Source organism: Condylura cristata, unplaced genomic scaffold (genome assembly GCF_000260355.1).
Source record: "Condylura cristata isolate star-nosed mole 26May11 unplaced genomic scaffold, ConCri1.0 scaffold00004, whole genome shotgun sequence".
In the NCBI taxonomy this organism is placed as follows: Eukaryota; Metazoa; Chordata; class Mammalia; order Eulipotyphla; family Talpidae; genus Condylura; species Condylura cristata.
Genome location: NW_004567105.1, coordinates 65,798,863 through 65,811,689, shown reverse-complemented (window position 1 = coordinate 65,811,689; position 12,827 = coordinate 65,798,863). Strand labels below are relative to the sequence as shown.

General features: G+C 38.5%; 1 protein-coding gene across 1 annotated transcript in view; it reads right to left on the bottom strand.

Annotated features, from left to right (window-relative positions):
* ULK4 (unc-51 like kinase 4) overlaps nt 1-12,827 on the bottom strand; it is a 350,684-nt gene that overhangs the window by 211,857 nt on the left and 126,000 nt on the right. Inside the window, exon 30 of the mRNA XM_012735176.1 lies at nt 8,278-8,370. Within this exon, the coding sequence (XP_012590630.1) occupies nt 8,278-8,370 (93 nt within the window). The remainder of the gene's footprint in view (nt 1-8,277; nt 8,371-12,827) is intronic.

Below are 12,827 nucleotides of genomic sequence, written 5' to 3'. Positions count from 1 at the left end.
CTAGAGTAGAGGAAGAGAATTAAGTTAGCACATAACTTAGGAGTGCTTATGTAGATTTATATTCATTTCCATAGGAAATCAGATGATGAGTTATATCACTCATCACAGAGCATGGAGGAGTTTCAACCCTGTATGGTTTAAGCCAGAGCAGAAGAGGATTCAAAACCTAAGCAGACAGGGGAAGGAAGAAGTGGAACTGAACAGGGAACCAGGACCATATTAGTGAACTGTGCCAGGAGCTGCCACAGCGCTAAAAATCAAAGAGGAATAAGGGCCAGAACCTCACAGAGATGACAAAGGAAACAATGGAGATCGTGCTTCTGCTATTATCAGGTGCAGGTGTTGCCGAAGATGACTATGTGAAAGAACTGGTAAGTCACTGTGACACAAAGAAACTTGAAACAGTTCTACTTCAAAGTCCATTGTGATATTCACTTGGGTTCCCTCTAAACAGTGGCTCTGCTGAGTAGTACAAAGAACAATGGACCAGGAGGTCTGGATCCAAAATAATCACTTCAAATTGACTCCAGGGCTTGGGAAACACACATCCTCTTTGGGGACTCATTTTCTCATGTATAAAAAGAAGACATTGGCCCAGTGTACTACATGTCTTTTTATTCTGTATTTTTGATACCCTGTGATTTTGGGTCTTGCAAACTCTGTAGGGAATGCCTGTTCCTTCCAGTCACCTCCTTTATTGAGCTCTTATACTCCAGCTGTTAATCACCCCACCCAGGGCCAGGCACCAAACTATAAGAGATAGCCCCTACACCCCAGAATTTACTGGAATTGTTCAAACTAGCTAATCTTAAACCTGTTTACCCTACCCCACCCATTCCTTCACTTGTAAACCATAATTAAGACTCTTGCCCACATTTTCCTCTCACATCCTCTGAGACCGCCTGACTGACACTGGTGCTTCCCCATGGGACTCCCTGTGGCCTGGTGTGCCCTCTCTCCTTGGAATCTGTGAATCTATCTTTTCATGGGCAGATGCCTCCTAATCTTTTGACATCACCCTACCAGAATAATAAAACCAACATTTTAAACACCCAGATGCCCTCAAATTCTTATAGCCTATATTCACAGAAAGACAAAGTTAAAGTCCATTAGACCAGAGAGCAAGAAATTTTTTGAAAAGAGCTAGAAAGTAACTATTTTAGGCCTTGCCACATTCAAGGTCTCTGTCTCCTAACTGTCTTTTTAAATCTACAATACTGTAAACATGAACACCACTCTTACCTTGCAGGCGATACAAAAACAGGCTGCCCACCAGTTGGCCCTGTGGGTCTTCATTTGTCAATCTCTGCTTTCGACAACAAAGGAAAGTCTACAGACCTGAGGAAGCCTTGCAAAACAACAAGGGTTTTACTGAATCCCTTCTCAGATTTAACTCCATTCTACAATGCACAGCTGGGACCCCATTATTTGTGAAAGTGCACAGTGAACTCTTTAAGTGTTTTCCTTCACACCATAAGAGTGATCTGAAGCCAATCACTTCTGAGCCAGAAACATCTGCTAAGTAGTAATGTGACCATGAACTCAGCTCTACAGTGAAAGAAAATAAGATCACTTCATTGAAATAACTATCCTACCGAGAGTCTATAGACACAAATGCAACATGGTCAGAAATCAAAACATTCTTTACAAGGAAGGCATATGGTGCATGTAACACACTTGTAGATTCTGAAATGCTCTAGAACCAGACAACATAAACATTCTTCCTCTAGAATACAAGTACTGTTTTACAAACAGCTTTCAAAGACAGCTAATATTAGTAATCAAACCAAGAAAAAGAACTGCCCTGAAAAAAAAATAAAATACTAAACTTTCAAGATCATAGCCAAAAGATGCTCATAGTTGTTCAAAGGACAATTTCAGTGGAAATATACAAACTACCTCAGCAAAGTTGATGATTATGGCAGTTTTAATTTAATTCTTAAGTGCTTCTTATTGTGTAAGCACTAACAAGACATGGTGAACAAGTACGCAGCACTGAAATCCTAAATCAAAGCGAAGAGAAGGGAAAACAAAGTTCTGATTTGCTGGACTAAAAGGAGTAAATATAAGACTATTCAGTGTTTCAAATCACTTTATTTCCTGAAATTACATGAACAAGAAGTAGAGATACATGCCCAATTTAAATAGATTGGTGAGAACACTGGAACAGGAGCTACATCCTCAAGAGAGGAAAGGGCATGTCTGTAGAAGAGGACGTTCAAAGCTTCAATGTTTGTTGGAAAAACCTTATATTCTATTCTGCAAGTACCATTAAGGAATTAATAAGAAAGTCACATAAGAGTGACCTTTCAATGGAAATGGCAGCCTCAGAGACTCAGAGATTGATTTGTTTCTCATTATGAGTCTTTTTGATACCCATAGGCACCCTAAGAAGCAGTAAATAATTCCTGGAGAAATCAATTCATTCTAATTATAACAATAAAGTTTTGCTTTCTTACAGTTATTTCATTTATTAAGATGTCATCAGAGGAACTGTATAAATTTAGTTAATTGAGAGGGGGAGAGAACACCTAACTGGACTATTTTAACAACAGGGAAATGTTTTAACTACCTCTTGACATCTCGGATGATCTGCATATTTTCTAGACTGTAAAATTTAAATTAAAATGTATTAGAAAGGGCCCTCCCTGGTGGCGCAGCGGGTTAAAGCACTGCACTAAGAAGTTGAAACCACTTCCGCATGAGTTTGATCCCCGCCTGCCCTGGAGGTGACCACATGGCGCGGCAGACCTCTCCTGACCCGCCCGCTGCTCCCCTCAGCAGTGTTCTTCATCAATCTGCCTGTTCTGCTCCCCGCTCTGTCTCTGGTGAATCCTACCACCCTCCACATCTTTGGCCTGTACCCCAGTTCTGTATGAATAAATCTTTTTTTAAAAAATATATTAGATCATGGCAAAACAGCATTTTAATCAAGATATATATTGAAATTCAAACTAAAGTAGAAGATTGTCCCAAACTGTTTCTTTCTGTTACTGAAAAGGGGCCTATTGCTTGTTTTCATTTCTTTGCAAGAGTGATGGAACTCTAATTTCAGTCGATATCACCAAGCATTTCTACCTCTGTCAAAGGGGTTACACCTCTGCTAGGAATATTCCTCTAGTTGTAATGGAGAAGAAAAGGAGAGGTAGGAGGAGCTAGGGGGACAAAGAGAACACTCACACAGCATTTTCGGGGACCAGATACTATATTACCCCGACGTTCCAGAGGAGGGAACGCTGGTAGAGACAGTAACTCGGCCAATCACAGACAGTTGAGCTAAATTCCCTTTGGCATTCTCCGTCCTTAGAACATGACTTCTCCTTTGAAATCATTACATCGTAATATAAACTGGTAAATCGGCCTCTTCCACTAAATTGTAAACAACTTGAGGGTGAGAATTTTATCTTAAGTTAACCTTGTTGTCACGCAGTAGCTGATTAGATGATTGATAAATGAATGAAAAAAATAAACCAAAACCCACCAGGGAAGTTAATTGAAGACTGGTCACTGTAAGGCTAGGAGTACATTTCACTAAAGATTACACCTTAGCTTCACTGTGACCTTCATTAAAGAGATCACTAGCATTTCATTCTTCTAGAAAGGATTTTTGTGAACCTTGCCGTAAAACAAGTAACTCTAATATTTAATTCTTAGATACATGGCATCAACATGGGGGGGGGGTTTGTTGTTTGTAGTTCTGAAAAAGAGCTAAGTTTTATTCCAAAAGAATTCAAAGAAGTTAAAATTGAATTTGTTTTCTAAGGAATATTGGAAAAAGCTAATTAGCTCTTAATGGGAACAAGCCACTGGAGTATTACACTCTGAAAGCAAAGGTCTGGTGCAACCTGCTGTAAAATTAAGAAGCGAAGAAAGGACAGCTGCTGGGGCAGGGGAGTTAGTGACAGTCCTTCTGACAATAAAACTGGACCAATATGCAAACAATTTACTTTTTTGCTATAAACCCACTGATACACTAGATTCCCCAAGCAGCAGTGTTTAAAAAATAACGCTGTCAAAGCAGGTTTGATTGTGCTCTTGGTCCCTTATTTGAAGGGAACAATGGGACAATGACCAAACTTTCAAAGACTTCATTCTCCATTAAGAATCCTATAATATAAGAACAAAATAAAATAATGACTGTTTTACCTGACATAGGGTAGTTTAACGTTTCAACAGTTATAACTTGGCACTCTAAAATCTTAATAGATACACACTAAGTTAAGATGTATATTTTTCTGGCAAATATGATGCTGAAGGAGCCTATAAGTGAGTTAAATTTATAAGAAATGGTCCATTATTTTCTATTACTAGAAATAATTACTATTATTTTTCTATTACTAGAAATCCATTTAAGTCTAACAGCTCAGGTTGTCTATATTTGACACATACTTACAAACCAACCATTTTGCCTGAAAACATAACTACTAAATTACTGGCAAAGATCTCATAAGTTAATGAGTTACCGTTTTAGATACTTGACAAAATTTTGAGTTAGTGACATTCTTTGCAAGGTAAGATCTGAGTCTGTTTTAGTTACAGTTTAAAAAAAAAAAACAAAAAAACACGGCCCTCCCTGGTGGTGCAGCGGGTTAAAGCACAGCACTGAGAATCTAAAGCCGCCTCCGCATGAGTTCGATTCCCGCCTGCCCCGGAGGTGACCACATGGTGTGGCAGACCTCTCCTGACCCGCCCGCTGCTCCCCTGAGCAGTGTACTTTGTAGATCTGCCTGTTCTGTTCCCCACTCTGTCTCTGGTGAAGCCTCTCGCCGCCCCTGAGCCTCTGGCCTGTACCCCAGTTCTGTATGCACAAATAAATAAATCTTAAAAAAAAAAAAAAACAGAATATTCACAAAAATTGACCATATATTAAACACAAAAAAAAGCAAGTAATAAAAATTAAAAACAGTACAAAAAATATCATCTGGTCACAATGCAAAGCTAGAACTAAATAATGCAAACAATTTTCATCTATCAGAACAGCAAAGATCCAATACTTAGGTACACTACTTTCACCAGTCTTTGGCATAACTAAGCATTCATAGACAGTGCTGGTAGAGAGTGAGCTGGCACTGCCTAGACAGGGGCAATTCAGCAACACTCCGTTCATTAGAGTTAAAAATGCTTACTCCAGTAGTCCCCAAACTTGTTTACACATATGAAACTCCAAGGGAATGTCAACAATTCCTGATAACCTGTGTCAAATCCTAGGGATAAAGGCATCAACTAAATTATGATTCACCTGGGGTATGACCTGAGCTTTACATCTTTAAAAGGTCCCTAGGTGACAATGAAGTATACACAAGTTTAGGAAACAGTGGTCTACGTTCCCTTTGCTAAAACAATTCCCATCTCATTATTTATACTCTGCATTTACATTCACACGTGATAAATAGTCTGTCACCAATTGTAATTCTGTTTTATAATGCCAAAAGATTAGAAAAAGTGTCCATCTAAAGGATACATGTTAAGTCAACATGGAAAGTTCATTAAATGCAATGCTATGAATCTTTTACAGATGGTTTATGACTTATATCACAGTAAGGCTGTTATATACATAAAAAAGAGGTGTAGAATGCTATAAACAAAATGCTACATCTATGTCAAAAATAATACACACTGTTAGGAATGGCTACTTGTTTGGTGAAATTTTGCTTTTCATTGCATACTTTTGCAAAAAGTAATTCTTACATGTGATGTAATAAAAATAAAATAAAAATGATGACTGTGGGAAGCAACATCTTTATATTTAACATTAATGGAAACAGTAATGGAAACATTCGCATCTGGATAGTGGTGCTAGTGGCACAATTGTGTTTCTCAAAACTCAGATAACTATATACCTAAAAAAAGTGAATTGTAAACTATATCTCATTGAACCTGACTAGAAAAAAATGTTTTAAGTTTACATGACAACCAGACCTGTTATACTAGCTATTAGGGATGTAAACAGGCACAACCAATTTGGAAAACTACTTGGCAGTATCTGTTTGATCAGGGCAAGCATGAGCCCTGTGTGCCAGTATTTCCACTCCAGGATTGTGTCCATACGTGGATTCACCAAGGAGCATATCATGGCCGCACTGTTCCTGAGGCAAAAAAAGTAGGAATAATGCAGGCACTATTAAAAGTAAAATGGAATCATAGACGGTATTGTATCTGTGCCAAGGAAAGCCAGGCAGGAGGTAATTCAGTTTGAAAGGTGGCATTGCCATGACCAACCAAATAAAGGCAAAGAATCTGAGCCAAAAAATAAACAAACAAATAATAAAGGCCCTTAACATACAAAGAGATGTTCAGCCTCTCCTATGAATTAAATATGAAAGAATATTAGTGGTTAATGTAAGGAAAGTGGAAATTAAAATTATACTGAAGTAACATTACATAGGCAAAATTTCAAAGCTTTGCAACAAATTCTAATGGGATGACTGTAGAAAAACAGGCACCATTAAACATGTACCACTGTAAAAATGCCCTTATTGGACAATGGCCACAACTACAAAAAAGTTTCAAATGTACATATCCTTTGACATAAATATTAGGGATTTATCCTAGATGTACATGCAAATATACAAAATTACCTCTATTTAAGATTATTATCTGCAATATACCAGATTAGGAAAAACTCAAGTCTGTCTTTAGACACTAACAAGATAAAATATTATACATCGAAACAGCTGAAGATTTTCTAACTATAAATCACAATGCAGACACTCGATATATGATATATAAACAAATACTGGTGGTATGCACTAATGTCAAGGGTGAATAAAAATTATACCTGGCAAGCTATTTGTGTGAAAGGGAGAAAATTAATATTCACATTGTCTTCATTTGAAAACAAAATCAATATAAGTAGTTAACCATAAGAGAGTAAAGGGAAGATGAAGGAAATAACAGTGTGGAAAAAGGATAAAACAAAACTTCTCAGTATTTACTTTTCAAATATTTTTTAATATTTCAATGTTCCCACATACACAAAGAAATTTACTACTCATTCCAAAATGCTACCCTTAAAATTCTTTTTTGAAAATCCAACTAGTAAAATAAAAACAAACTCTAAAGTAAAACTACTTACTCCTTTTCCTTCCCCCATCTCTCCTTTCAAGGTGTGTGATACTTTGCAAGTTGCACACTAGTTGCTAGGACATGCGGGTCCAGAACCTCCTTTCAAGTGGGTCTGGGGGAAGAATGAGTGTGTGCTAACCGACAGGTCTTTAATGCTTTGCTCTTGACCCCTGGAGCCTCAGTCAAAACTGACATGGGGCGAAAAGGCCCAGAGATAAGACAGAATAATGAATCCAGAAAAAGATCCTACATACAGAAAAGGTGTGTTTAAGTGGGGGTGAAGGATGGCAAATAACTTCAGAAATTATTTGAGCATTATTGTACAGCAGTATTCAAAATTTATCTTGCTGTTTCAAGCAGTTACACAGTATTGCATATGATTAGAAATTTAATATTTTTCTCATTTTAAAAATTAGTTGCCCAGATACAAATATATTTTTCTCTAGAACACATACTAGAAGTAGTACTGATGGCTACTAGGGTTATCTACCCTCTACAACTTAATTAAAGATAGTTAATGAATGTGGAGGCTTAATGCTATCAGTAGATAAGCAAATGCAAAATCAAATCAAATCCCAGTTTCACCTATTATTATGGCAAAGGTACTACAAGTATATAGGTAAAAATGGACATGGAAAATCTCCAATTAACATTGAAATAAAAGCACAAATTTCAGAAATGTACATATACAATGATCATGTGTATAATTTTTTTAATTAACCCGCATGAAAGGGAGTTTTCAGTACATACAGACTGATAAAAAGTTCAGGAAGGACACACAGCAAAACAACAACTATTTCCCCTGGGGGGTAGTATCATCCATAAAGCCAAAGCTCTCCGCTATTTAATGCAAGTATGTCCATGAAAGAAAATGACAGGAAGTAATAGTCCACAAGTAACTTTACCAATGTAAACACTACTCAGTAAAACAATAAACAGACTTTTTTTAAGTATATGTGTTCATTTGCTCTGTTTAAGGAATTTTAAGGCATCATCAACTCCACAGTATGCAAATTCCAATAAGGGATTAAAAATATAAGAAGACCCAAAACAGCCTAAGTAACAGATACTACAGTACATAAAACATGAAAAATTGTCATTTTGGTAACTCAAATATGACTGTTTAAAAATCCAATCAGCTTTAACATTTCAAAATAATCATTTCATTTTATGGATAAGAAATAGAAAGAAGAGGTTTAAAAATCACTGTACCTGGTAAAATTTGGGTTGTGTTCAGTCATGGCCACTAGCAACTTCAGAGCATATGCTGGTACTGGGTCAGGTTCTGTGAGGATGTGCTCATATCTGAAATGATAAAGTGATTAAGTGGTTTTCCTCACTTCAACTCTCCCTTTGAAAAACAGAAACAATATACCATAAGAAACAAACATCTGGAAGGGAGGGAAAAGATAGTGAAATAAACATATGAGCTGTTAAGAACTGCTCAGGTAACTTCACTCCATGAAGCTTCAATGTTTCACCTGCCAGTGGAAGACAATCATGACCCTCTTCACAAGTGCTACTGTTGGAAAGAGTGAGTCAGATGATCCACATTAAAGGATCAGTACTGACCTGTGAGTGTAGAAGGAGACTTATCAACCCCAGGCATTAGTGTTGGGAGGTCCCAGACCACTTCTACATCCAATGATGTTCCAGCAGCCTTACAAGACTCTCATATAGTTGTACTTGGGGTGAGATTCAGGATAGTAACACAGTAAGGACATGCAGCACAATCGTAAGGGACAAGGATACAGCAGAGCCTGGAAGATTCCATTCATAGGCTTCCTTACACTCTGCTCTCCCTCTCCTAAAAGTGGCCATACATACCACACACTCTTCCTCAGCCACAAAAAAATGCAGCCTATCGGAGGTGCTTCTGCCTGAGGAAGCCATTAGACACTCAAATGACCAACGTTTTTATTGGAGGCTGATCACATAGGTGACCTCTGTATAATATGTATCAAAGCCCCAGTTTCCCTGATAGGAAGCAGATGTTTGGCAAAATCCATACCATTAGCACAAATGAGCTAGCTACCCTTCTCTGTTCAGTGTTGACTAGCTCTCTTAGAGCCAGTTCTGAGATGCCAGCAAGGGCTAACCTTGCAAGTAGCCTCAGAGTAGATCTGCTGTGTGAACTCTTTCCAGCAAAGCCTTCTTTGCATCAACTGTTTAAAATCTAAAATGAAAATTACCAGCACAGAGAATAAAATTCTCAAAAGGTTTTCATTACAAATTTCTACAACCAAGTTCAGGCTGGGTTCCCTGATATTTGCTAGGTAGGGGCTGTTTATAAATGGCGTCTTTTCTTTTTAGGTTTGGCAACTTGAGATACCATACAATACCATGTGCCTGCTCAAACAGTGTGAGCTGAAGGAATAAAAGAACAAGGAAACCAACTGGTCAACTTCATGACTTAACTTCATGACTTTAGCTTTCAAGCCACCAACAGCTAAAGAGGGAGAAAAGTATCTTCAGAAATCCAAAACGCATATTTTAAAATGCATGGTGTGAAGCAAAGGCACTCCACCTAGAGAACAGATCCCAGGTTCTTTCTCAGAGCCTGCTCACTCTCATTTTGGAAATTATTATAGAATGAGCTTAACACCATTAGAAGGTGCCCCCGAAAGAAAGGAGAGAAACTATTACAGAAAGGCAACCTAAAAAAGTAGGACTTGAAAGGCCAATGGAAAGAAGCAAGTAGGGAACTCCAAGCAGGCAGTGTGTAACATGAGAAGCTACTCAGACCTGGGTGGGGGTCCCAAGGCCCCTGCCACATAATGTTCAACACAGGAACACTGAGTCAAGAGAATTTAAACTGAGTGGAGTGCTCTATTTAAGGAGCTAGGAAAGTGGCTGGTTTCCAGTGGTTTTCTGATAAAATAGCTTTAAATTACAGCAATTAAAATTTTTGCCCCTTTATGACAAAGGCAAAATAATCATCACTCATAATAAAATCATAAGTAAAACAGTAATAAATCACAGAGAACAGTATGACAACTGAGGATAAGTAACTGCAAAATTGAAATAATCAAATTTAAGAAAACAACACATTTTATATGAATAAAATAAAAATAAAAATCGAGGAAACATCTTTCGAGGTGATAAAAATGTATTTGTAAAAGTAAACCCAATTCAGGCCCTCCCTGGTGGCGCAGCGGGTTGAAGCACAGCACTGAGAATCTAAAGCCGCTTCCTCATGAGTTTGATTCCCGCCTGCCCCGGAGGTGACCACATGGCGTGGCAGACCTCTACTGACCCGCCCGCTGCTCCCCTCAGCAGTGTACTTTGTCCATCTGCCTGTTCTGCTCCCCACTCTGTCTCTGGTGAAGCCTCTCGCCGCCCCTGAGCCTCTGGCCTGTACCCCAGTTCTGTATGCACAAGTGAATAAATCTTTAAAAAAAAAAAAAAGTAAACCCAATTCAAAATTTTGTTTAAAGGAACAACTCAGCATAAAACAGTGAAATAATTAGTTCCTCTAATAGTTGTATAAAATGAAAAGCTCTTATTCAGAATTCAGGGTACCCTAAGGTTCACTGATTTGCTGTAATGATGACTCACAGCACTCAAGTAGTTGTCGTACTCCCAATTATGGTTTATTACAGTGAAAGGAAAATTGATTAAAATCGGCAAAGATGAAAGGCACATGGGCAGAACTCAAGACCAGTCACAGGCCTCTAGCTGTCCTCTCCCTGTGGCCTGTATGGATAGAACACAGTTCTCCAGAGACAATGTATGAAGTACTACCATCCAGGGATGCTTACCTTACTAGAGGCAGTCACACAGCTATGGAGTGCCTGCGTGCCTACCTTAGGACTCAGTCTCCAACTCCTGCACAGGTCAGGCTGACACTTAACGATCTAAGATACCCAGCACAGTTTACATTGCTAGCCCAGGTTAGCCAGCTAAAGGCTCCAGGTCTATAGAGATTCTTATCGGGCTGGATATTCCAAAAGCTCAAAAGTTATCTTTCTAGATGTGGTCAAAGGCCAGTCTGCTTGTAACATGCAGGACTCACTGAACCCCCCACACTTCCTGAGTTAACCCTTTACAGCATTGATTCTTAAAGGGGAAACTGAAGCATTAAAGTCACATCTGCTTTTAACAAATATTTGGAAATTATGAGCTAGGCAATCTCAAAAGGAGAAGAGAGAAACTTCTGATGAGTCATTCACACACCTCAGATAACTAGTACTTTCCACCCCTACTCCCAGACTTAGCTGAATCATAGAGAAAAAAGCCACACACTTCATTTGTGAGCTTACTCAAAAGCTCATGTAAAAAGAGAAAACACTGGACACATTTAAAATATGCTTGAGAAAAAATCTCAGTAGGACTGCAAAGCACAAAATATTTTAAATAAACTAACTATGTTTATTAGAAAAATAGTAATGAAGCTTTACTAAAATACAATTAGCTTGAGATTGTTTGGGGCTATTGAATCTGGAAACAGGAGGGAAGGTTGAAGCTGACACCAGCATGTGAATGAGAATTTTCCCCTAGAACAGTTTTGGTTTCCTTTCCTTGAAAAAGAGAACAATAGACTTTATAAAGGAGATGGTAGGAATACAAGCATTGAATATATTGAATAGATTTTGGTTTAACCAATGTTAGGTCAAATTGTAGCAATCAGCCAAAGCGATGCTGTGATTTTTTTTTTAATGTATTTAACTTTTTTTTAAAGATTTATTTATTTATGCATACAGAACCTGGGTACAGGCCAGAGGTGCAGAGATGGTGAGAGGATTCACTAGAGACAGAGTGAGGAGCAGGACAGGCAGACTGACAGAGTACACTGCTGAGGGGAGTAGCAGGCGAGACAGGAAAGGTCTGCTGCACCATGTGGGTCACCTCCAGGACTGGGATTGAACTCGTACTGAAAGCAGCTGTGGCTAGTTTGCAGCGCTGCATCCTAAACCACTGCACCACCAGGGAGGGTCTAAACTTATATTATAAAGAGAGATCAAATAGCTGAGCTAATAGTAACTGGATCTGGTACGCCTCTGAAGGCAATTTGACAGCAAAAAAAAACAGGAAGGCTGACTCCTTTGAAGCCTTGGAAAATAGTGACCAGTGAGAGGCTGGAACATAGTGACAACCAGGAGCTCTAGGGGAGCAGTCCTCATAATCTGAGACTGACCATGGACTTGGGTTGCCATCAATATAACAACAAATTCTTCAGATGGTGTCCCAAGACCCCGCTCTTCAGAGCCCAAAGTAACTAGAACCCCAAGAGAACAGCCATTGGTAGCAAATTCATATCTATCCCAAAAGAAAGAAAACTTCTAAGAAAAAAAATTATATATTCAGGGATCTAAGAGATGGACTCTTCCCTATCTTCTCAAGTGTCTGGTGTAACCAGTGTCTAATTAGGTAAAAAGGCTAATCAGGCTATGTAAATAACCACAGATGAACGTGAGATGCTTTCTGAGCAATGTACCAAAGAACTGGCCAAGTGGAAAGAAAACCTGTTTGCTGGGGAGGAGGGAGGCATGGGATCATAAAGAGGACATTCCACCGGGGTTAAGCCACAAGCTCACATATCATGTCTCTATGAAATGTATTCCAACAATTTGAGGTGAAAGAGTAATATCATAATACCCAAAGAACTTTAATGAGAACTATTATGAGGAAGATACTACACTATAATAAGCACAGGATGGAATGAAGACCATACATGTAAGTAAATGGGGAAAAAAGGTTACACTTGATCCTGGATGATACAGAGTAATCCTAGAAACAGAATTAGAATGGTCAGGCTATAC